Source organism: Sphaeramia orbicularis, chromosome 8, assembly GCF_902148855.1.
Source record: "Sphaeramia orbicularis chromosome 8, fSphaOr1.1, whole genome shotgun sequence".
Classification (NCBI taxonomy): domain Eukaryota; kingdom Metazoa; phylum Chordata; class Actinopteri; order Kurtiformes; family Apogonidae; genus Sphaeramia; species Sphaeramia orbicularis.
The window spans coordinates 17,470,712-17,498,061 of record NC_043964.1 but is presented as its reverse complement, the minus strand read 5'-3'; the positions used below and the strand labels follow the sequence as shown (position 1 = coordinate 17,498,061).

Genomic DNA, 27,350 nt, shown 5'->3' with positions numbered 1-27,350 from the left:
CTGATTGATACTGAATTGATTTATGCCCCTCTGTGATTCCGGTCACTCCACAACAAGCAACTTTAACTATTAATGTGAAGGTCAGACTGATTTGGGTGTGTGTGCAGTCTTTTTGGAAGTGTAATCGATGCTGTTCAAAGGTTATTTGTCAGTGGACCTCCTGCTTATGCACAGATCAGAATAGATTGCAGAGCGTTGCAGCCGCCCCTCCATACCTTCGCTCTGCAATCCTTTTCTGCAGTGAAGTGTGAACATTAAAGTGAATGTGGAGGAGGAGTCCTCAGCAGAGGGGGGGGGGGTGGTGGTGATGGTGATGTTGGTGTGTGGGGAGGGGGGGGCGGAGAAAGCATGAGATACCAGCAACACAGACAGATAGCGATGTACGCTGCAAGAACAGAGGCTTGAGTGAAAAGAATAATATGAGCATTTTAACAGCAGAGTGTGTCTGCTCGGAGTGTCATTTCTAATCTGTGCAGGAGGGTTGAAGCTTTGGATACTGTCCACCCATCATCCTCCTGGTAGGTTTATCATCCTGCATCTGCCCTATTTGCATGCTGATACTGTTGTTCGTGAGGGTTAGAAACATTTCAAGGATTTTTAAAACATTTGGCAACACACATTTACACATACCTAGCAGTTGGCATTTTCTTTGTAATCACTCAGGCTGCAGAAATGTTGTCGCCTCAGGAGGTATTTTCTAAAGTTTGGTTGTTAATCTTCAAGCAGAGAAGATTCTATGTCGCTGAGTCTTATTTTAGCTCTGTTGCTTATTTATAAAGATGCAAAACATGGTGATGTAATGCTCTGTAATGTGTCTGTGTCATAATTTTTTATTCTAGCACAGAGTCTCATTTACACTGCTTCTTCAATGCCTTCTGTATTCTCTAATTACATTATGTTTTGACACCGGGAATTGTGTTTATACTCTGACATCCATCATTCTGACCTCATCCAAAAGTCTGCAAATTCCACAATCTGTCATGATGTCCAGTGAATGCTTTTATTACCTCCTCATGAAGCTACTACAGGTCGATCCTTGTTTTCTTTTATACCCCCTGAGACTGTTGCACATCTTCAGCGCTAGCCGAGGAGTCTTACACCTCATATCCTACTGCAGCTGGAAATTCAATAGTAGGAAGAAAGGGTGGAAGCAGCCACACATGAAATAAGCTGCTAAAGTCAGACATGAACTAAAGGATGTGAGGAAAATTCTTCTGCAGAATCAGTCAGAGTTGATATAATCCCCTGTCTTTTAAAGGTTAATAAGTGTACATTCCCATCATCATTACATTAAATGTCCTTCACAGTAGTCGCCGCTGACAGTCATCAGATGGTATATTCCTTTCATTTTCATTCTAGGTCACATTTTTGATTATGCAGATATACGGGAAGCAGGACAGTTTAATACTCAAAAGGTTGATTAAAGTTTAAATGCTGTTGAATAATTTAATTTGTAATAAGCCTTCACTGCTGCTGTTTGCCTGAGGATGATTTACAATAATGACTCATTTGTGGATCTACTTTATTCCCTACGATTCAGCTGCTTCAGCATTATGGAAATGTCAGCATTGTCACTGATTTCGTCACTTTTTGGGAAACAGCCCCAAATCCAACCTAATCTGGTTATCTTCAAGTCATTTAGCTGTGTGTCAGGGGTTTTTAGTGCTGCAGTATCATGACAGCTCCACAAATTTCATCAGTGTTCACATTCGTCTTAGATGTCCAACATCATATTAATCACTCTTCATGTCTTTCATTGAAAACGCCTGTCTGTTCATGTTAACACTGAGAATTACCAACCTTTATTTATGCATCTTCACTTCAATTCAGATCACTGACTGCTTTTAGCTTTGGGGTGATTTCATCAACATGTCATTTTGCTTCCTTTTTTTTTTTGGCTTAAAAACTGATAGCCTGGGGTTGCTCTTTGTTGTCAACTGTGTGTATGAACTGTTTCACAAAATCTATTTCATGGTAGAAAATTATACAAATAGCCTTTCACTCTGTGGCATTAATCATTTAGATTTCTTGATCCAGGATAAAATGTCTTCATTTCTAAAACACCTAACTCTATTTTACAACTAACACTTTTGTCAATATTGCTAAAGAAAGTAGATAGTTGAGGCCAGTGATTGAAGAGGAGCTTTGAAAATTAAGCAAATGAGACTTCAAAAATCTGTGGGATTAATTAAAAATAGGGATGTAACGATACTCAACTCACGATTCGATATGGTTTCCGGCACTGGGTTAACGACACGATTTTGTCACCTTTTAACAAAATGAGCTTGCAGACGAATTATGACTGAAAAGAAAAAGATTCCTTTAACTATTTTTCAGACAAAAAACACATTTCTGAGGTAGGGTGTAACTGCAAAACGCAAACTATACAATGAAAGCCTATTTAAAAAACATACATATATATAATTACATATCTAAAAACTATAACATATATTTCCTCTTATCTTTAACAAATTAAAGAAAATCCTCTTTTATTTCTCTGAGGTAGGCTAAACTGTGCAAAGACTGATTCAGTCTTTGACGCCTGACGTCACACTCGCACAAAACTACTGCATTCTGGGTAGTTGTCACCATTTTGAAGAGTAAAGTGATAAACAAAGCCACACGTGAGAGATCGGATGAGAGAGTTAAGGTTTGTTTCTTGTGTGATATAATAAAACACTGACTTGTTATTTTTGGATCATATCTCTCCATGTGAACATACATTTCAAAATGCTTTAGAATGAATGTGGGACGAGAAACAGAACATCATCACCGTTTACAGCAGGGGTCTCAAACTCATTTTCTTTCAGGGGCCACATTCAGCCCAATTTGATCTGTAGTGGGCCGAACAAGTCAAATAATAGAATAATAAGCTAGAAATAATGACAACTCCAAATTGTTGTCTTTGTTTTAGTGCAAAAAAAAAAAACAATTAAATTATGGAAATACTTACTTTTAGAAACTATCCCCCCAAAAAAGTGAATAACCTGAAAAAACTCAAATTTAAATTAAAAAACTTTTAAGAAAATTTAGTGCAATTTTAACAGTATTATGCCTCAACTTATTATTTCTACATGTGCATTATGGATCGGATCTACAAAGACACTAAACACTTAGTAACAGGCAGAAAAATTGATAAAATTGTGCTTAATTTTCTTTAGACATTTCAGGTTGTTCATATTTGTTCAGGTTATTCACATTTTATTGTTACGGGATAGTTTGTAAATGTAAATACTTCCATAACTTAAGGTTATATTTTGCACAAAAACAAAGAAAAAAAATGTAAGTTTGTCTTATTCATAAGCATAATATAAGACTATTTTTCTCACATCAAAGCAAGAAGAAAATATGGCGTCATTTTTTGTAGGTTATTATGCTATTAGTATTTTGCTGTAGCTCATATTGGTCTGTATGTGGAACCTGAACTAAAATGAGTTCCTGAGGAATTTTTGCACTTTACTAATTCATCCCAGGGGCCAGATAGGAACCTTTGGCGTCCGCATGTTTGAGACCCCTGGTTTACAGGAAGATACACTAATTAGGTTTTCTTACCTTTGGTGTGACGACTATGTTTGCAAACTTCTCCAGTTGAAACGAGTAAAGATCGTAAAGATCCTTCACCCAGCCATTGGAGAAGTGTCCATGAGCCTCAAGAGATTTGGAAGTTTAAGTTTATAGAAGCCAACTTAGCAAAATACCGGTCCCTGGCATTGTTGCTAAGTTTCTCTTGATACGGCATCCATTTGTTCTTCTTTTTCCTCTCCATTTTTATATCTCCTTACTTCTCTTCTCCATTGATAAAATGTTTGTTGTTGTTCGCTTACCCATTAAAATGGCGCCGGGGGCGTGTCTGTGACGTCGGTGTCAAAGATCTGACAGAGGCGTACGACGTTAAACACATAGTGACGTATGACGTTGAACAAGTGAAATCAAAAGTAGATCCCGCCCTCTGCTGTTTACAAAGGGTATCGCGATTCATTTTTCATCTCAGCCGATTTTAATTGTCACACATTTGTATCGATTTTTAATTGTCTCGTGATGCATTGTTACATTCCTAATTAACCCTCTGTTATCCTGTCCAGCAAAGGCCCTTACTAAGCACCAAGTGTGCCAAAAAGGCACACTTGTGGAATAATGTCAAAAAATGTTCATACAGTTTGTTTTTAATTCTTTTAAACTTGTTTTCTGTTTCATCAGAGTGAGCCGAAAATAAAAAATACCAAATACTCAATAATTGTCATATTTTTTAACCCTTTAAATGCCATGTTTTTAATGTAAACAAACCATTTTTTTGGATGCAAAAAAACACAAAAAATTATTTTTTTTCAATATACAACATAAAAAGTGGATCACATATTATTTGATTTTTGCAGCCTGGCATATGTCAATGATTAACAGCAACTTTGGTTAATTTGCATTATTATTTTTGGTGCTAGATCAAATGTTCAAAAATACTAGCATCTGTCACCAAATGTGCCAAAAATGCACACCTATAAATCAAACTATTAAATATTATATATTGATTTATTTTTCTGCTCTAATTTTTTGATTTTATTTTTGTAAATCAAGGTCAGCCCTAATCATACATATCAAATGGAAGAAATAGTGTCTTTTAGGCACACTTGGGAGACAGATGCTAGTCTTGTAATTTTCTTTTGTTGACAATGTGCAAATTTTAGTTGGTGGCCAGAATTTTAAAGATTATACAAAAATGAACAACTTTTGAATTCTAACCTTATTTAAATTGTGAAAAATAATATTACGTTTTTTAAAATGAAGTGCAAAGTGTGCCTAAAAGGCACACCCAGATACCGGAGGGTTAAAAAAGATGACAGAAATTCACCTTTTCGTTGAGTCAGCCTTGTGTGGTGTCATAAAAAAGCCACATGAAAATATTATGCCGTTCACTGGTTTTATACAAATAACTGTCCAACTAAGAAATGATAGCTACATAGCTACAGTCAGTAAAAATAGATTTTATTATTTATTTACTTATTTGCACATAGTAAAAAAGCAGAAAAAAACAACAACATTCAAACAAGTAAAAATATTGTGCAGGAGAGGTTAGAAGCCAAAAAAGGCTTATATGAATACCTCCCCAGAAATGAACAACACGCAAGAAAAAAAGAAAAAAGAATTAAAAATGCAATATAACTGAATTTTTAAACTAAAGTAAAAACAATAAAAATGTAAGTCACATTACAAATCATCAAATACAAATCAAATGATATACAGCCTTACATTTTTTCATGAATTAAAGTCCTTTTCAGATGCTTTTTAAACAATGATAAAGTAGATGTTGATTGAAGTTCCGGTCGTAGATTATTCCACAGATTTGGTCCACGATATTTCAAAGAATACTGAATGACAGAGGTTCGGCAGTACGGAAGATAAAATTTGCTTGAATATCGTGTAGAATAGTTGTGAATAACAGAAGACAACATAAAGAAATTCTGAAAAAACTTTGGGAAGAATATGAGTTGAGTGAACATATTTGTACATGAAGACACAGGTCTGGTAAACGTTCACATCAAAAACTGAGAGAAGTTTGAATTTTTTTTAAAAGAGGAGCAGATGAATCGAGTCTCTTAGAAAAGCTGATCATTTTTAAAAATTTCTTTTGAATTAGGATAATCTTATTGAGATACGTGGGACAGGTTGCCGCCCAAACAGTATTGCAATAAATAATGTAAGGACAAATTAAGCAATAACAAAAAGTCAAGAAACAGGAATGATTTATCAATGAATGGACTCTGTTCAAAATGTCAATTGACTTCATGATTTTTTTACAGACAAGATCAATATGGGATTTCCAACTCAATTTTTCATTCACAATAACACCTAAAAATTTAATGTAAGAACCCTGGGTTATTTCAAACTTATCTATGAATATTTTGTTGTTTTCCTTGTTATACTTCTTATTTTTGTTACGAAACATAATAAAAACAGATTGTTTCTATGGGTTTTCAGAAATCAGCCTGTGCAGCAGATTAAAACGCCTTACCTTACTGTGGTCATATATGCAAATGGATTCCACTCGACAAGAAATAAACGGTTTGCATAATGTTATATAATTACAGCCTTATCATTTATGTAAATTCTTGACTTACAGCCAAACTGAATAATTCTCCTGTCATTTACATGATGACATCTAAATAGTGATGTTGGCTATAATTTAGTTAGGGGGTCAAATGAGTGGCCATTTTTGTCAAAAAAAAGAAAAAAAAGTAAGAAATGCATAGAACTGTGTTGAAATAATGCTAATCCATTTGTGCACAGACTACTGATATTATTTGACAGTGGAAGCTATATTTTCAGAAATATTGGATTTTGAATAGCACGTGTATGTGAAAACTTTTGCTGGTGGACGGACGTGACATTACCCATGATGATCTGGTCAGTACCAGTACTTTATTAGTAATAAACTTATAGACTTACTATTGCTAATTCTCCTCTTATTCATAAATGTTAGTATTGTGGATCTAAAACAATAACAGCTGACACAAAAACACAAAATGTGGTAGTGGACGGATGTGACATGGTTGTTACGGATCCCATCATACTGATGCTCAGCAGCCATGTCACCGTTTCCATAAATGATCCCTGTGCAAAAACTAGGATCAGAATTATTTATTGTATAGTTTATCATCATACTAAAGAGTAAATAACAATATAGAATTGTTATTTCTTTATAAAAATGCTTATTATTAGAAAACTGTTGATTTAAAAAGTGAGGTGTGACATTCTTAATGTATGTATTGGTGTAACATAAGCAGGATGGATCAGCACCATACTCCATATTGAACCTGTAAAATAAAACACGTGATATGTAGGATAGAATCTTGTAAGAAAAATTGGGGAATCTAAAAGAATAGAATATTTGTTTTTCAGGTAAATTCAGTTCAAATATAACTTGGCCATTTGTGACATGAAAATATAGCATTAATTGTGATGAAATTGGACATTTTTGAGCTGAAAACATAGTTCATATGACCATCAACATGTTGCAACAGAACTGAAATCCTGTAAATTTGCATAACTTGCATTTACCAACACAAAGTTCCTTTGGGGATTCACTTCTATTAATTTCTTAAACTCAAAGACATAAATAAGATCTCTAAGCAAATTTTAGCTGATATGAAAAAAATGACCAAATCTTAACACCTATTCCCATGATTCACTGTATGACGTAGTATTAACATGGACCAGAAGAAATGAGCAGCTCAGTTTGCATTTTGACAGACAGATGTGGGTTAATTTAGTATTCGGAGGTAAAGTGCCTCAACAAGTGTGCATCTCTTCACCATGAATCATAAGCGTTACCATCAAGAGCAACTGTATCCCAATTTCATGCCACTCATCATCGAACAACATCCCAAATTCCCCCCTGGATACGGAGCATGGCAAGTACCCTGTCATTATCAAAACGTCACAGGCTTTGACGGGGCATCATTACTGATTTAATGTGTGTCGTGTGCTGAAAACAGTCACCACATTTTTTTTTTTTTTTCCCAAGATTCTAGAGGAAAGAGTAGCTGAATTACAGGCTGTAAGTGGCTCAATCCACTTACCTGAAAACCTCCACGTTCATTTTGGAAAGCCAACAAAATCACAGCAGTGTATTAGCTGGCAAAATGACAGGAAAGCATCATCCGTCTCTGGAGGGAACACATTCTATCTGTGTGACTCTAATAGCAAATCACTGTAAAAGAACAAAAATAGCAGGGCGAGTGTGTGTTATGTGTTGTGACTTCATAACACCTTCACGTGCACCTGAGGCTCTGTTTTATTGCTTTATCACTTACAATCCAAGGCGGATATATATTCCCAGCGCACATCTGACAAAATGTCACAACCCAGACTAATTAGATGAAGAAATCTTGAGAGGCATGTGGGCTTGACAACAGTCTCATTATATGCTGAAGGTGCATTAAAGCCTGTCCTTTGTCAATGTGTTAACATTGTCCAAGGGTGCAAACACTTTGTATTCACTGGAAATGAATAGAAATGGTTGAATAAAAGGAGCTGCATGTTATTTTTTTGGACACCTGTGCTCTCTTTCATCATTCCAGACCTGCAGAAATGTCTGACTTTGAGGATTTCATCAAGCCAGAGGGGCAGGCGAATGTATCTGAAAGCTACCAGCTGAACCCCACCAGCGTGATAGTGTCTGTGGTCTTCTCGCTTATATTCCTGCTGGGCACCATCGGCAACAGCCTGGTGTTGGCGGTGCTGCTGAGGAGCGGCCAGGTCGGATACAACACAACCAATCTGTTCATACTCAACCTGAGCGTGGCCGACTTCTTCTTCATCATTTTCTGCGTCCCTTTCCAAGCCACCATCTACTCTCTGGAGGGATGGGTGTTCGGATCGTTCATGTGCAAAGTGGTCCACTTCTTCATCAACCTAACGATGTACGCCAGCAGCTTCACACTGGCCGCCGTCTCTGTTGACAGGTACAGAAATGTGTTTAACTGGATTTGACTATTCACTAAAATAACCCAGTAATTGTTTTTTTCCCCACCCATGTGTGAAGTATATTTAAATATAAGCTGGAACAAATTAGATTTTCTGCTCTTCAATTAGAAAACAGGCTTCAGGGCTTGAACAATAATGAAAGAAAAAATAATGAATAATTAAATAATAGTAAGGGCTTGAAATCTACAAAGCCTTTTGGGAAATAAAGGACCTGTTTTTTTTTTGTTTGTTTTTTCTTTTTTCTATCTACATCAACTTAATCTAGTCCTCCTCAGACTAACCAGAACAACCTAAACCTTCCTGACACACTAGTAGGATGGCAACATGATGGTATCCATGGCACTGACAGGAAAGGGGTGTGGCCAGCAGTGGCTCATCTGCATGTAAATCAACAGGCACTGAAATAGGTGTAAACAGACATGGTCGAATTAATCATCTGGGAGATATTTTGTTCTAAAAGTTAACATTTTGGAGATCATTAAAGGTACATTAAAGAGACTTTCGTGACCAGTTTTTCATCAAATCTGTAAAACCTCAGTCATATCCTCAGTATCATGAATCTGTAAGTCTTTCTATGATCATGTCTTGAAAAAATTTACTGCCACAGGTGGGAGTTGTCTTTGGTCCCTTTTGGAAGTCTTCCACTCTATATTTCAGAAAAACTTGCATCTTTATAGCTTCGTCTAGCTCCGTTGAATAAATGCACACAGAGTTAAGGCAAAAGTCAGAGATCAAGCAGAATTCGAGCCACATGAAGTGTTTATTCTTACAAAAAAAACACAAACACTGAGTTGACATCTGCAGAAGCAACTGACTTTTTTGCCCCGGGAGACCATTTTTATATTATCAGAAGTAGATTGGGTTTAGCTACAAACCATACCCATTTTTTTATCATATTTTGAACATTAATCTACTCACGTTGGAAACCCCCCTTTTTAGCTTGTCTCCGATAGGGTACGGTTTTCTTGGTGTCTTTCAGGATTGGTCAGAGACTATACATATGCAGTTAATTCTTAGAACTAATTTATCATATATTAATATCAAACTTTTTCCCAGAAAATATAAATTATTTCCCAGAATGTCCAAAATTTCCACTCACGTGTACTTCTCTTGTACACCACATTTGCCAAAACTTTCCATGAGCTCACATACTCTTTCTTCCCGCCCCATTTCGTAACTTTCCACAACTTCACGTGTTCTTTCGATGGCTTCACGTGTTTGTTTTTTTCGAAGGACTCCCAGGAAGAAAGTCAGCTACTCTGGTACAGTCCACACATTACACCAAGAATAACTTCAGGCATGCAAATGAATATAGGTTGAAAACTTTTTGAACACAGGTTAAATACTTTTGAATACAAATTGAATACTTTTGATTAAAATACTGATTTTTTGACACCATAATTACTCACCTGAATCTCTTGCATTACGGTGAACAATTTCGAAGTGCCATCCACCATAAACAAACCATGTGTTTACAAACCCACCCAGGACGTCACTCGGGCATCTTCAAAATTTTGTCGCAACGTGCATTGTGGGAAATGGAGGTTTGCACAGCCATCTGACAGCAGCAGCGCGAACATATGGAATTATATGGATGAAACAAACACGCGGAAACAGCTGGAGGAATATGCACAGAAGGAAGGGAGTTCCTGTCGTTTCCAATCATGTCTGTTCCAGCTGCCACTGCTAGGTGGCTGCACGAGCCTTCGCTTCCCACAATGCATGTCGCGACAAAATTCCGAAGATGCCCGAGTGACCTCCCAGCTCGTTTGTAAACACATGGACTGTTCATGGTGGATGGCAATAACGAAATTGTTCACCGTAATGCAAGAGATTCAGGTGAGTAATCACAGAAAGACTTACAGATTCATGATGTTCGGGATATGACTGAGGTTTTATATTTTTGATGAAAAATTGGTCACGAAAGTCTCCAGCACCTTTAAATTGTCAAAACTGGGTAAAATAATAATGACAACATTACCTTCTTTTAAAATATTTACTACTGCCATATATACCTTTATAATCTTGTACCTCATTTTTTCCTTTACAATTTCCACTGACACCATAAGTTTATGTTCTACACACACCATGTTTTCAGGACTCAGTATAATAGATTTAATATTTTATTTTCCTTATTTTCATCCAAGTAAAGGAATGCCCTTTGATTTTAGCCTCATTCAAGTTGACTTAATCCACAATGCCTCGCATCACAAATAACACATTTGCTTCAAGATGTTTTGGCAAACACAATCTTTAATCTTTAAATACTTTGATGATACACTGTTTTTAAGGTACAAGGCTGGAGAAGCCTTATTATGCTATCTACAAAGAATGAAAAAGGGAGAATTAATAAAAGATTTGATAACTCAATGGGATAACTGGACGAGTTAAGACGTTCAGCAGCATGCTTCGGTAAATAGAGTAATAAAATAGAACGTGAATGCAAAGCACTGTGATTAAATGTTTTTATTTGAAGGAACAATATCAATGTGAGGAGGGACTGTTAGAAACTAGCATTGATAGTACTTGAAGAACAAAGCCTTTTTAATGGGTTTTTGTGCTATCAGAGTCTTTCCAGTGAATGATTGTAAATGAGAAGCACATCACTGCCTCCTGCTTTTATCTGGTTTAAGTGATTTATACATGTATGAAACGACACATCCCACCTCTCTGTTCTTATATAATCCATTAGTTTCACAAGGTGCACTAGTAATAAATGTTCTCTCTGATGCTAAGACAAAAAAAAAAAACTGTCTGAGAACATTAGAAGTCCCCTAGAGGTGCACTAATGCACCTGAATTAGTCAGCTTCCAGAGACTCGGGATCTATAATTGAATGTCTTAGGAACAGATCTTTGTCCCCGCCTGAAAATTATACCTCTTACCATGTGAGCTGTAACAAATCATTACTGTGGTTTGGCGACATCAGCTCAGTCGATATGGACGGAATGAGTGCAGCCAACACCCTCCACTAACAATGGATGTGTTTACACTTTTAGATGTACAGGAGTTTAGTCACTGTCTCATTTTGGGAGAAAATGTGGTGATTCAGTAGTGTTTTATAGGTTATTTAATTGGCAGAAGTTTACCAAAACAACTGTAAGGCTCAGAAGTTACGGTAATTTATGCTGAAAAATGTAAGGTTGAATAGTGAAGTAAATTCATATTACAGGGAATAAGTTAATTCAGTGGTTTTCAACCTCAGGGTCGCCTGGAAATCAAATGAGGTCGCCTGAAATTTCTAGTAATTGATAAAAATAAAAATTTACCAATAAAAAATATATGATTAGTTGAGAGAGACAATCACAATATATAACAGACATGACAAACTGTGAAGCTGAAACTGAAGCACTGTGGTACTGTTTATCTGTCAAATGTTCATTGTGGTCAGTTTCAGATGCTGCAGCTCTTTCATAATTCATAGTTTGAGTTCTTGTTTGTTCAGTATTAATTGTCAGCCTTGTAAATCCAAGCTGGACTGGCTGTACATATCCTGACCAAGGAAAATAAAATTCTCACTTTGTGCAGTAATCTACACCTGGCTTTTCTACCTCCATCCATAATAATATACATTATATAGACTAAATGTCCTCTAAAATTAATGGGGTTTTTTGCAACATAGTATAGCAAACTATTAAATGATCAAAAGCAAATTAATTTTAGCAACAAAAAAAAAGTCTCAGTTTTGAATGTTTGGGGTCGCCAGAAATCTGTGATGTTAAAATGGGGTCACCGGCCTAAAAAGGTTGGGAACCACTGATCTATATTGTCTATGTCTATGAACTTGTATCCTTTAAAGTCTATGAATTAGTATGTCAGATGTTTTGTCATGTATTTTTGTGTTACTCCTGTCACAATATTGGTCTAGCACTAAAAAAAAAAAAAAAAAAAAAAGAGTGTGAGGGAGTTTTTAAAATGCAAATTAATGTCAATTTTCCTAAATGTCAGTTTTTTGAGGGCAAACATCATATAATCCAAGGCAGAAATGACTAAAATGAACCTTCAAAGCGTTAAATAAATACCGGTGCAGCGGATATACAGTATTAGCACAGGTGGAACATTAATATTTCACATCATCTATGTCATCTAAAACTACCGTTCATTTTCAACATAGTATAGGAAACTATTACATGATCAAAAACAAATTAATTTTAGCAAAAAAAATGTATCCATTTTGAATATCTGGGGTCGCCAGAAATTTGTGATGTTAAAATGGGGTCACGACCAAAAAAAGGTTGGGAACCACTGGGTTAATTCGTGTATTTGTTAAAAATATATTGACAGTGTTTACCCAATTAAGTATTTACATTTATGTTTGCAGAATCATTATTTCCATATTTACACATTTAAATATTCTCCTTTGTAGTATACAAGCAGCTGAGATAATCTGTTGAATCTGCCTTTGTAAATTACTTACATGTACCAATCCAAGTGCTGCTAGCTCCTGATTGGTTAGTTCAGTCATGTGAGGATATGTGTCAGAAAATGTTTAAAAAGTAAAGCATCGTTTAAGAAGAAATCCATCTCCGTCCTGCTGTCTCATTTTATAAAGAATAAACCATTAATCACCATTAAACCCTCACGTTACACAACCACAGAATAAAAAGCAAAACATCTTCTCAAGAAATCAACTGATCTGAAAATTGGTTGAGTTGTCTATACTCACTAAAAATAATTAGAAATGATTGAAATTTGCAGAAAGAAATTCCAATGTTTAGAAGAACTTTGACACAGACGCCTTTAATGGCTCAGTGTGTAATATGTAGTGACATCTAGTGGTAGCGTTGCAGAGTGGCCCCAAGAAACAACCTATTTATAGCCTGTTTTCTGCCACTTGACCTGGAATTTTTGAAAAACCTTAGTGCATTTATACCATAATTTCCTACATAGAAAAGTTTTCTTGATAAAAGTTCCTAGAAGAGGGGTAGGACTTTTCAGATCATCAAGAATTCTTGAGGGGCGGGGCCTGGGGTGCCGTTAAGGGGGGGTAAACATGACTAATTCATGGGGACCAGCATTTGTAGGGGGCCCATAGAGCAGTGGAGGGGGCACATTGGATGCTGGTTAGAAGTTGTGAAAATTTCGTGTAAAAAAATGTACAAAATAATACTGTGGAAAAAAATAAGCAAAACATTTACATGAAATAAAGTAAAAGAATAAAATAAGCAACGTGTAATTCCATTGTGTAATAGAGGAATAGAAGTCGGGAGTCGGACGTTGAAAGCATGTTAAGTTTCAGTTTTGTTTCATGTGCCCCCCCCAGTCCAACTGATTGAAAGGATAGTAAATTTTATGAAGGGTCCACAAGGTTTACCTTTCATTGGGCCCACATTGGGTAGTGGCGCCCCTGTACTGACAAATGCTAATTGGTGGAATGCACTTGTAGCATTTGCAGCATATGCTAAAAAGGATATACGGCAAATATGCTAAAAAAAAATAAAATAAATAAAATTATAATAATAATAATAATAATAATAATACATTGGTTTTATATAACACTTTTCTAGGTATTCAAAGATGCTTAATGGCGCAAAACACCCAAATACACTCAAAACACTCAAATACCGAAGTAAATAAATTTGTGGTCTGAAAGGTCCTGGAACTCTGGTGGAAAAGGGGCTTATGTTTTGTTCATTCTGGGCTTTTTAGTAATAGGGCAGTAGGAGATGATAATACATTTTCCATTTTCTGCTATTAATGCAAAAAAAAAAAAAAAAAAGATCACCTCCATTGCCATCTTTTTTACATTGGCACTGAATATTAAAGCATTACATCAACTAGATGGGAGGCAAGAGTGAAAATGAAGTGTTTTTTTGTTTGTTTGTTTGCTTTTATTGTCCCCTCACAAGGAATAACTGTCCTACAACAATAACAAACATGACGATGGAAGAAATTTGTGATCATGTACATGTTGAGGCCAGTGACTGTATTTTTCTTGTTTCTTTGTAAGACCCTGGTGGTCTTTCAACTAGTGGCTACACTAACACTTTCCGGCAGTAGTGCTCTGTAGAGGGACACAAAACACAAAAATGAAGTAAGAGCACAAAAATATCCTCAGGTTTTTTTTGTTTGGTTTTTTTTTTCCAGAAAAGTGCAATGTTTGGACTTGTACTCCTCTCTCTCCTAGCTCTCTCTCAGCTGCTTCTTTAGATTAACTATTCTGCAGCTCATACATTCTACATTTGTGCTAAATTAAGATGTAGCAAACAAATAAGCAAATGGTCAAATACAACCTGTTTCTTTTAACTTTATAATACTGTCCTATGATTACTTGGCTCTCACATGTTGCTTTTATCTTTAAGCCTTTAGAAGATGTGCAGAAATATGGGTGACACAAATGCAAATCTCATCTTGACTTATCTGTTTTAACCAGTTCAAGAGAAAGTAAATAAAGAAACAATTTATGTCAATACACAGCGGAGTATGAAGTGAAGTGATGTATGTCTGTAAATGGACTAAGAGCTTAAACAGTCTGTGTTCTTCTGCAGGAAAAACACTGACTATAGAAAAAGGCATCAATAACTGTTGGAATTCAATAAATCAATGCAGCCACTGATTGGCTGCCTTATTTAATAAAGACGTTATGGCAACAAGAATACAGGCTCTGCTGTTATAGAGAGTGTAGACCAGAAATGAGACATCAGACTCAACAACCACAAATACTGCCAAATAGGTCAAATTTACCCACCTACCATTTCCAGTCTATAAAATGTCTTAGATTGTCTGTCATTGAATTATATCATTCTCTTCATATACAAACGTAACATGAGTTTCTTTAAACATCACCTATGTTACTGTGTAGCTTTATAACCACACAACACCAATCACTTTGCATGAACATCTATAAAAATTTGTCAAAATTGGACTGAAACTGAAATTTGAAAGTACCTATTAGAAGAAAATATTTGTACATTCAGTCTCATGACAAAGTTTTCAGATAAAACATTAAAGTAAATGCTATTACCTAAAAAAAATAAATGAAAAAAAAAAAAAATCCATAAAAGAGCAAAAATGAAAATCAGTGTATTCATACAATGTGATTAATTTTCTAATGTGTTGACCCTTGGGGAACCACTGGTTCTAGATGTGATAGTTTTTAAACTGGGGAGAGCTGACTTTTGGGAAAACATTTTAGTCTATATTTTAAGTACTGACATAAAAATTGTTTGGGAAATCATTCTTTAAAATTTAAACAACAATTAATATATTAATACCAATATCTAGCGAATGAAGTTAGTGAATGCATCATTCCTGTATTTAACTTCGTTTCCCATCATGCAGCGTGGTACTGTGCTTCCCATCAACTGTCATGGGCATAGCAACGTGATTATAAGGCTACTGTATTCCAAAATTACTAATATCTCCCAAAATATTGATCCTACCAATTCGCTGTTTTTGCCAGTCTCTTCCTTGACCAAAAATACATAAGTTTGTAAAACTACAGCTGTCAGCTCTGTCCTGATTTTGTGTGATGCCCAAGACACACACACAAACAGAGTCAACTTTTCTTTTATAATAATAGCGGCATTGTACCCGTGGTGCTATTGTATGATAGCGCCCTCCCGTGGTGCAACAGCAGCATTGCACTCATACGCCCTCCTGTGCTGCAACATTGGGACACACGCATCGGACAAACGCGCCAGACACAGAAAAGTTCAATATAGTAGGATAGATTACTAGATTTCTAAACTGGTTTTATATGGTCTGTAAGTAGCTACACAATTTTAGTCAAAAAGTCAAAAACTGCTGGGCTTAAGTATTCTGTATTCAGCATAATATACATAGTTATTCACAGTTAAAAAAAAAACAGTTGTGCGTAAATTTTACCCACTGGCAGTTCTATTGTAAATCCTGAAGCATAAATCATGCCTAATGCCGGAAGTTGTTAAAAAAAAAGAGAGAGAGAATTAACCCATAAAAACTCACTGTCTTTTGTGGCAGTTCCCAAATGATCTTTTCTCTATATTTTTAACCTTTCTTCAGTGATTTATCACCATTTACCCTAATATTATGCTCTGTATTTTGCATTTTTAAGTGAACATCAGGTATTGTCCAATATTTGATTCACGGATCATGTAGATGTTCATTAAAGCTCAGAGTAAATCCAAAGGTTAATATATCAGAAACAGAGAAAACTGAAGAAAGAGTATCTTTTTCTGTACAAATCGAGCAGTAACTAAACATAAACTCAGTGTGTCCATCCTCTGTCATTGATCCAACTCCATGGGTTTTACTGGGGAATCAGTGTTGTTGAAGATGACAGTGTTTCCACGGTAACTACGGCGCCTCTGAACATCCAAATGGGTCATATCTGATGACCATGAAAAGATGACAAACTGCATATTACACCAATTACTTACATGTATTGATAGGATTAATGGATCAACAGATATTACATAGTTTATATCAGTAAATCATTTTGGTCGCGAATGGATGTTTGGGTCTTTATGGGTTAAAAAAAAAAATCTGTTCTGAGCTGTTGTTGAAAAATGATTCCATGACCCACTTTTTTCTGTAGATATAAACAGCTCATTGTAATGCACCAAAAGCGAACTATACATCCTATATATTACAGGAAACATAAATAGATATTCCATTCCTTTAATTAGATCCTCCAAAACTGGTGGAAATCATACATGAAGGACATTTAATCTGACAAATCTAAAAAATAAAGCAACATTATAAGTAATCACATATCAGCATCACAAACATTGCTTAAGACCAGGGGTGTCAAACATGCGGCCTGGGGGCCAAATGCGGCCCACCAAAGGTTCCAATGCGGCCCGTGGGAGGAATTTGCAAAGTACAAAAATTCTACAGTCAAGGCTATGGAACTCATTTTAGTTCCGGTTCCACATACAGACCAATATGATCTACAGTCAAATAATAGCGAAAAAACTACAAAAAAATAATGATTCCATATTTTCTTCTCGATTTGATGTGGGAAAAAAAAAAACATCATGTCTATAAATAATGACAACTTCAAATTTTTCTTTGTTTTAGAGCAAAAAATATAAAATTATGAAAATATTCACATTTACAAACTATCCTGTAACAATAAAATGTGAATAATCTGAGCAAAAATGAACAACCTGAAACGTCTGAAGAAAATTAAGCACAATTTTAACAATTTTCTGCCTGTTCCTCAGTGTTTAGTGTCTTTGTAGATCCGATCCATAATGCACATGTAGAAATGATAAGTTGAGGCATAAAATTATTAAAATTGCACTTATTTTTCTTTAGAAATGTCAGTTTTTTTCAGGTGATTCACATCTTTTTTGTTTGGATAGTTTACAAAAGTAAGTATTTTCATAATTTAATTAGGTTTTTTTTGCACTAAAACAAAGACAAAAATTTGGAGTCATCATTATTTACTGGTTATTATGCTATTATTTTACTGGTCCGGTCCACTGGAGATCAAATTGGGCTGAATGTGGCCCCTGAAAGGAAATGAGTTTGAGATCCCTGGTTAAGACAGAAAGCAGAGGAAGCTGCATTTTGATATATCTAAACTTCATGGTCTTTCTTGGAATCCAATTATCGTTGGATGTCCAATCCTGTCAAACATTAACAGACTGTCTCCTACTTCATGTATCAGAAAATCTCAGCTACAGAGTGACATAAGAGTACTTGGACTTGTCTGAACATCTAGGCTTCCACAAGTGACAAGTATATATGAGATACCTGGTTTTTCACTTTCACATTGAAACCCCGAGTGGCTTTGGCCCCATTTCATGAGCATTTCAAAGACCAGTTAGCCTTTTTTGCTGTGTTTCTGGAGAGCTATGGCTGAAGTGGCTGTAAATGACAGTTGGGAAAGACATGGATTTGAAGCTTTAGCCACAGGAAAAGAAGCTCAGATGCAACCCCTGGATGTTCTCCATCTCTTTATATCCAAGGAGGCAGCGTGGAGAATATGACAAACATGTTCAAGACTAATGGTGAGACAGTACTTTTAATATAAAGCAGAGAGGTGTCAGATTTTCTACACAAAAACATCCGCTGGTGTTGTATGGCTTTGGGGGGGGGGGGGGGGGGGGGGGCTTTTACCACTTGGAAACATCAAAAACACAGAACAAGAAACAGATCCATTAAATTCATCAAACTGTCCTCGTGACGCATGCAGGACCCGGTGCTATTTTAAAGCCATTAAAGCCTCTTTTTTGTGAGAATATTTTAGGAATGTTTTTTAGTCAGAAATACAAATGGCTCTGACTGTGAATGCTTTTAATTGTAGAAATGCAAGCGGCCCCTTGGTCAGTGCACAGGGCTTGTTCCTTTAATCTGACTGTAGATGATTGAATTATTCATGAAGTTCAACACAAATCAAATCAATCATGCTTTCAATAAAGAAAAATAATTTTAAAAGCAATTCCAGACTCTGTGGCCTCTCTCATCAGTGTGCAGGACAGGGCGTATTTTAGCAAAATAAAGACTTGAATTAAATTTTTTCAACCAGGTGTAGAATTTAAAGTGTAGTGTAACCATATTAATAACAACTGTGGCACACAAACCAACAGAGCTGCATTTTTTTGTATCTCATATAGGTGCTTTATTGTATTACTTGAGTCAATGCATTAGCTCCTAATTGCTCTGTGTAGGCCGCAAATCATAGTCAAAGGTGTACAGTTTAACTATAGCTTTGGCTGGCTAAAAGCCTTGGCAAAATACAATGTAGTAGGGATGTCAGCAAATCATATTTTTATGAAATAAATGTGCATAACTGAAGTGCATGCAAATTATGTGCAATCAATGACACATAAGTGATTGAATGCATGAATGTGTTAAATGTGAGTAAAACCCAGAAAGACCCAAACATCCACTCACAACCCAAATCATTTACTGATATTAAAAGTTAAATTACTGTTGATCCACTAATCTTGTCAATACATGTAAATTATTGGCAGTTTGTCATCTTTTCATGGTCATCAGATGTGACCCATTTGGACGTTCAGAGGCTCCATAGTGAACATGGAAACACCGTCATCTTCTACAACATTGAATCACCAGTAAAAACCATGGAGTTTGAGGACTGACAGTGAATGGATACACTTGTTTTTATGTTTAGTTAATGATATACTTAGATGAAAAAGTCACTTTTTCTTAGTTTTTTTTCTTGTTTTGGATATAAAAGCTTTCAACTTTAATTAGAGCTATGATGAACATCTGCAAAATCCATAAATTAAATACAGGAAAATACCTGATTTTCACTTAAATACAGAGCATAATAGTAGAATAAATGTTCACAAACCACTTAATAACCCCTAACCCTAACCCCTAACTCTACCCTAACCCCTAACCCTAACCCTACGCCAAACCCCTAACCCTAACCCTAACCCCTAACCCTAAGCCTAACCCCTAACCCTAAGCCTAACCCCTAACCCTAAGCCTAACCCCTAACCCTAAGCCTAACCCCTAACCCTATCCCTAACCTAACCTAACCTAACCTAACCCTAACCCCTAACTCTACCCTAACCCCTAACCCTAACAGCCTAACCCTAAACCTAACCCTAAACCTAACCCCTAATCCTAACCCTAACCCCTAACCCTAAGCCTAAACCCTAACCCCTAACCCTACCGTAACCCTAACCCTACCCTAACCCTCTAACCCTAACCCTACCCTACCCCTAACCCCAACCCTAACGCTAACCCTACCCTAACGCTAACCCTACCCTAACCCTAACCCTACCCCTACCCTAACCCTCTAACCCTACCCTAACCCTAACCCCAACCCTAACGCTAACCCTACCCTAACCCTAACCCCTAACCCTACCCTAACCCTAACCCTACCCCTACCCTAACCCTCTAACCCTAACCCTAACCCTAACCCCAACCCTACCCTAACCCTAACCCCTAACCCCTAACCCCAACCCTAACCCTACCCTAACCCTCTAACCCTAACCTAACCCTAACCCCAACCCTAACGCTAACCCTACCCTAACCCTAACCCTAACCCTACCCTAACCCTAACCCCTAACCCTAACCCTACCCCTACCCTAACCCTCTAACCCTAACCCTTACCCCCTAACCCCCAACCTTCTAACCCTAACCTTACATAGAAGAAAAACTCATGTGGGAACTGCCACAAAAGGAATACTGGGTCTTTATGGGTTAATGTAACACCAAAGTATCAAAAAGGGTGTTTAGTGTTGGTGAGGCAAGAGACCCAGGTAGGCCAAAGGAGCAGGATATGAAAGGTCTTGGCTCCGCCCCCTTCTTAGATAGGAGGTAGAAATCCCAGACATGTGGTCAACTACCTGTAAAGGGGAAAAGGGGGAAAAACTGGAGACCATGCAGACAAAATCAATAACAACCCTTCAACACTGTTAATTCAGGCTATAGTTCATCAAAGTATAAACAGAAAAAATGTTGAAATAATCAAATTTATTTATATAGTGGCACATCATAACAAAAGTTATTTCATGACACTTTACATTTGGAGCTGGTCTAAAACAGACTCTTGAGCCAAATAGTAAAATTTCCAGCAATATTTTAAGCTACAGTCAGAATATGTATGACGTTAACACAGGCCACAGTAATTGACATTTATAATTATGCATTTGGCAGATGCTTTTTTCCGACTTACAAGAGTAAGGTTAATAATTAAGCTTTCCCTCTTTCTCTATTTTATTTGTAAAGCACTTTAAAACAACCACAGTAGACCAAAGTGCTGTACAGAAGAATAACTAAAAACCCAAATAAAAGAATAAAATACAAGAATAGATTAAGGACATAAAACAGCTGTACAAATAAAAACGGTTCATTTATTACTCAACCAAGTGAAAAGAATTGCATGAGGAAACATTTTGTTCTTCATAAAGAGAGGAGTTTTGAGATAGACATGACAAATAGACTTGGAATCAGAAAAAAGCTTCATTTCAGTCTCTGTTGGAAAAAGACAATGAGACTCCACCAAGATCCACTGAAGAGGCGGAAAACACACTTCAAACCAAGTCACTGTGACCTAATAATAATAATCTAAAAAGCTGTAGAGTTTGAAATGAAACTCCTGAGTTCATCTATGTTCATGTTGTATCTAGGGGTGTTAGAAAATATCAGTTCTGCAATGTATTGCCATATTTCATTTCACAAAAATGTATCAGTAATAAAAAGTACTGTATCGGTATGTTTAGGTATTTATTCAAATGCAGATATGTTAATATTTATTATTATTTAACACTGTTTTATTAAATAATGGTAATTTGAAGCATCCTAAAAGCACTTTGTACTGTCTGAGAGAGGCAGATGTTTGTTCCTTTGTTGGGATTGCACAAAAATAGGGATGTAATGATTACCTGTAAAATTCCCAACAGTTAGTATTACCATTTAAATTCTAATTATCATGATAACTGTGTTTGATTACCACACTTTAACTCAAACTTGATATGCGAAATGGTCAAACAATGGCCATAATGTGCCATCTTTAATGCACCTTTATATGTTTGATGTTTACATGTTAATATTTGAATGTTTCTGCAACAGAAAGTAAATTGTGCCTATTATTTTATTAGTTTTTTTTTAGTTTTGTTTTTTTCAAAATACAACTTGGTTAAATTATTTCAGTGTGTGTATAAGTACTTTCAACTATACACTGTAAAAAAAAAAAATCTGTAATTTAACAGAATTTTCACAGTTTATTTTACAGATTTTTCCTGTATTTTTAAGTTACAGGAAAAATATCAATGAAATGACAAAAATAGACTGTGATTTTACATGTCAAATGTAAAATAACTTGAAAAAACTGTGACTGTGAATAGCCATAAAATTTCCATTTTTTAAAAGAATGTTTTCTTTTTTCACAGAAAAATACAGTTAAAATACATTTGCAAACGTATCATAATTTCAAAAATATTTCTTTTCTATTCATGAGACTAAACTGTTAATTTAAAGTTTAATACTGTAAAAAAAATAAAATAAAACGAGATAAAATTACTGACAATTAACCATAAAAAAAGTATTTGTTCTGTAAGTTTAACAAGACTTGTTTGTTAATTGACAAATATTTTGTGTAATTACAGGAGGTTTCACTACAAAAATGTTGAATAAATGTATTTTTGTGAATGTATAACATGTATAAGCACTGATAAACTGTCCAAATACAGTTTTTATCAGTGGATTGTACAACTTAGTCTCATTAAAAATTATTTCTATATATATTTATAGGTAATTTGATTGTTTTAATACATGAAAATATTCTTTATTAAACATTAAAAAGTCAAAAAAAATTGCAAAATCTCATGTAAAGTTAGTGCAAAAAAACTGTATTTTAATTATGGGAAATTACCATATTTTTTATGAGATGGTTATTTTCCATTATTTTCCAGTATTTTTCAGCACCCCTGCTGCCAGAATAATACCATTTTTTTTACAGTTTTTTTGTTTTTGTACAGTGTATCACGATAATAATGATAACCGTGATAATTTTGGTCACAATAACCGTGATATGAAATTTTCATATCATTACATCCCTACACAAAAATAATGTTATGATGTTAGTTATGAACTAATAGAATATTAACATTTGAGCAGGATCTTAATCTGTCATGTCTGTAAAACATAATTTAAGTTTTAACACAGGAAAATATTGTAATATAGCATTAGATCCTGTTGTGAGCAAATAAAAATGTGTTTAGTATTTGTGCATATTTCTGGTGTAATTCAATTCTTCCAGGAAATAATCATTTTAAAAAAAGAAACAAACAAAAAAATTGCGTTTTTAACAGTATCATGATATATTGTGATACATCGCATCATGATCCTAGTATTGTTATTTGTGTCATATCGCTTGATTCGTGCCGATTCACACAGTGTAAAAAAAATCCTGTTGTTTTTACAGAAAAAAAACTGGCAACTGTGGTTTCCAGAAAAATACTGTAAAAAACACATCCAACTGTAAACATATTTACGGAGTAACATGTAGATTTAACATTTTAAACATGTAGATTTAACATTTTAAACATGCAGATTTAATTTACTGGATTTAAATGGTAAATGGACTGCACTTATTTAGCACATTTTCTCCACCTTCATGGTGTCCAAAGCACTTTCCAAAACCATTAAATCCAACTGGGAGCAATTTAGGGTTCAGTGTTTTCCATGGACAATTTTGGCACATGGACAGTCAGAGCCAAGATTCAAACCACCAACCCTTTGGTTATTGGATGAGCCGCTCTACCAACTCTACCAACCCATTAGTTTACAAGTTTAAAATGTTACATTGTTAAATGTTTACTTTTTTATAACTTTTCTATACATATTAAAAAAAGCAAATAGGCCGTTATTTCAACATTACGGTCTTGCAATTTAAACGCCACCACATTGTGTTTCAATTCACAGTTTTATTTTCTAAAAACAATAGAAATACATACAGGGTGGGGAAGCAAAATTTACAATATTTTGAGGCAGGGATTGAAAGACAGTGTATGACCAGTTAGTTTATTGAAAGTCATGAGAATTTATTTGCCACAAGAAAATTTACATAATAGAAAATGTTTTTATTCTATGTGTCCTCCTTCTTTCTCAATAACTGCCTTCACAAGCTTCCTAAAACTTGCGCAAGTGTTCCTCAAATATTCGGGTGACAACTTCTCCCATTCTTCTTTAATAGTATCTTCCAGACTTTCTCGTTATAGTTTTGCTCATAGTCATTCTCTTCTTTACATTATAAACAGTCTTTATGGACACTCCAACTATTTTTGAAATCTCCTTTGGTGTGACGAGTGCATTCAGCAAATCACACACTCTTTGACGTTTGCTTTCCTGATTACTCATATGGGCAAAAGTTTCTGAAAAGGTATGGATAATAGTGTTAGGTATGATTATGACATCAATATATGTTTGGTTTCAAAACAATTGACGTAGTGCCTGCTGAGAAAAAAACAACTAAATGTTCATTGTAAATTTTGCTTCCCCACCCTGTAATTTCTACATACAAATCTGGTTTTGTTCACATACTCTCCCTGGAAGAACTACAGCTATATTTGATTTAATCGTTAACACAAAAATCTTTTCAAATAAACAACTTTGCATTGTATTGTCACTTACAGTTTTTTTTTATGTAGCAATTTTACAACTTTTTGGTGTTAATTCTACAGTTATTTTTTTACAGTGCACCCCTAGTTGAATCAGTCCTCACAGTCCTTTCAGACACAGATTTCCTCATGTGCTCTTACTTTGACATGTATTTTTGCTTTTATCAATTTGCAACATCGAAATGATATGTTTTCAGATCATTCCATGCTAAATGTCTTGAGGAAATAAATAAAAGATGATCTATTGGAGAGTAAAGCCTCCATATATGTTAAGTTCATGCTGTATATACTATTGTGCTATGGGAGCTTGTTTACTGACATTAGCCATATCCATTACTTGGCAAATGTCAGTTGCAGTTATTTATATCCATAACAACCATATTACCTTGAGACTCACTTCTATGCCAAGGGTCTCTCAGTGCCTCTCTACATCATGGCTACATCAGCAGATACTATTACTTTACTTTTCTGGCTCTTTACATTCAGTTCCTCATTACATTCAAGGAAGATTATCTGTTATTTTCATTTTGTATTATAGGGCACCACCACAACATCACATCTAACTCCCACCTACATGGAAGGGGCAGTGATATATATATACATATACAGAAACACAGACAAATACAGCCACTGGGTGTATAGACGAATGCACATCACAGCAACATGAAAGACATGACAAGATGAAACACACAATAGTCGTATATTTAATGAGATGTCTGGGAGCGAGAGAACTAATAATGACATGGTTGATGTGAGGGTCAGCTTTTCTTGAACATCTTGCGACTTCTTCTACTTCTACTTGGGAAAAGAATATGTGTATTTTAGCAACTCTCTGTTTTCAAGCTTATGCAAGAACTGCCGCATTGATTTTTATGAAACTTATCAGAAGTGTAGGGTATTATATTTGGGTGCTTCTACAAAATTGGGTTCATTTTGGTACCAGCTTTTTAGACCCAATAATAAAATACAAATTTAGACTTTTTTTGATTTATTTTTTTTATCGAAAATATATTGGTAGACAGAACAGAGAAATTTTGAACAAACATCAAGATGTCAAAAGGAAAAAGTATCTAAATAAATTAATTAAAATAATGCAAAGACTTAGGAACACAAAGAAGAATAGACAAATCATAATAATAAAAACTTAAAATATACAGATCTAAGAAAAATAAATAAAAACATCAGAGAGTAAGTTCAGTTCATTTTAAACAAATTTAGACATACCCCCCGCCCCCCAAGGATGTGTCTAATGATGACCTCAGATAAATGCAAAAAAAAATTATACTCTTGCTCTGAGCCATCCCAAAATTGATGCAATTTTAATCAAATATTGGGGCCAAAAATAGGACCAAAATTGGGACATAAAAAGCTACCTAGGTGTCAGTGCATTTGATCTGGAAAACATGACTTGAAATCGTCTTATAGTATAGTGCTATAAATAAAGACACTCTGTTAAATTTGATGATCCTAGTGGTTTTACCAGACATGCAGGTTTTTTCATGAATCTCAGTCTCATTCCAGATTCCGTATATAACCCATCGTGTCCACTTGTGTTACATGCGGAACCTGTCCATTTCAATGCATATAAATCGCGAATGATTTTGCAACTGCAATCATTTTTGTGAAACACTCTGCCTTGCATAATTAGTTCGATTTCCAAAATGTACTCGTGGGAGACTAAAAAGATATTCCAAAAAATTGTAGCGTGTAATTTTCGTGTCCTTTTGATTGTGTTACATGCAGATTTTTGCATAAAAGATAACATAAAACAATATAAAAATGTGTTTTATCTGAAAAATACTTTCTCTTTTATCTCAGTAAGTATTTATTTTTAAAACAGACCCAAAGTGCTTCCAAACTCACTTCACAGCATTAGTCTACATCTGGTTTGAATTTTTAGCCTCCATGTCCTGTTTTTGGGACCAGTTCCATAGAAGCACCCATTCAGGAGCAGATCCATGAATATGTTGATTTGCATAAGAATAATGTAGTTTTCTCTTTTCTTTTTCAGATATCTGGCCATTCGCTACCCGCTTCGATCCAGAGAGCTAAGAACCCCTTGTAATGCGGTGGTTGCCATGGTGATCATCTGGGGTCTTTCCCTAGTCTTTGCAGGCCCTTACCTCAGCTACTATGACCTGATTGATTACGCCAACAGTACTGTGTGTATCCCCGGCTGGGAGGAGGAGAACCGCAAAGTGCTGGACACATGCACCTTCATGTTCGGCTACGTGATCCCCGTGCTGATTGTGAGCCTGTCGTACACTCGGACCATTAAGTACCTGTGGACAGCCGTCGACCCTCTGGACGGCATGTCGGAATCTAAGAGGGCCAAGCGCAAAGTCACCAAAATGATCATCATCGTCACTGTGCTTTTCTGCATATGCTGGCTGCCGTACCATGTTGTAATCTTGTGCTACCTGTATGGAGATTTCCCATTCAATCAAACCACCTACGCCTTCAGGCTGCTCTCTCACTGCATGGCCTACGCCAACTCCTGCGTCAACCCCATCGTCTACGCACTCGTGTCCAAGCACTTTCGTAAAGGTTTCAAGAAAGTGTTCAGCTGCATCCTGAGCAAAAATGGAAGAAATAAGGTTCATGTGGTGCACGTAGCCAACACAGTGCCTGGTTTTGAAGCAGCCTCTACCGAGGTTTCGCAGATGAATGAAGAGAATATACGACAGAATGAATGTGAGATGATTAACAGGCCCATCCCCGAGCCAAGAGAAGCCACCGTGACACTGAATTTGCCCTTTCAACGGCAGACTTGACATGTAATTCAGCTTCTCTGACAGGAACAGTACAGATTGCCTTGTGTAAAAGACTGTGCAGTTAATAT

The 27,350-nt window shown here is 35.7% G+C and overlaps 1 protein-coding gene across 1 annotated transcript; it reads left to right on the top strand.

Moving 5' to 3' along the window:
* Positions 1 to 391: 391 nt before the first annotated feature.
* Positions 392 to 27,350, top strand: LOC115424461 (galanin receptor type 2-like). The gene is made up of 3 exons (XM_030141737.1): positions 392 to 518; positions 8,073 to 8,456; positions 26,520 to 27,350. The coding sequence occupies exons 2-3, from the start codon at positions 8,083 to 8,085 to the stop codon at positions 27,280 to 27,282; spliced, it is 1,137 nt and encodes a 378-aa protein (XP_029997597.1). The 5' UTR covers positions 392 to 518; positions 8,073 to 8,082; the 3' UTR covers positions 27,283 to 27,350.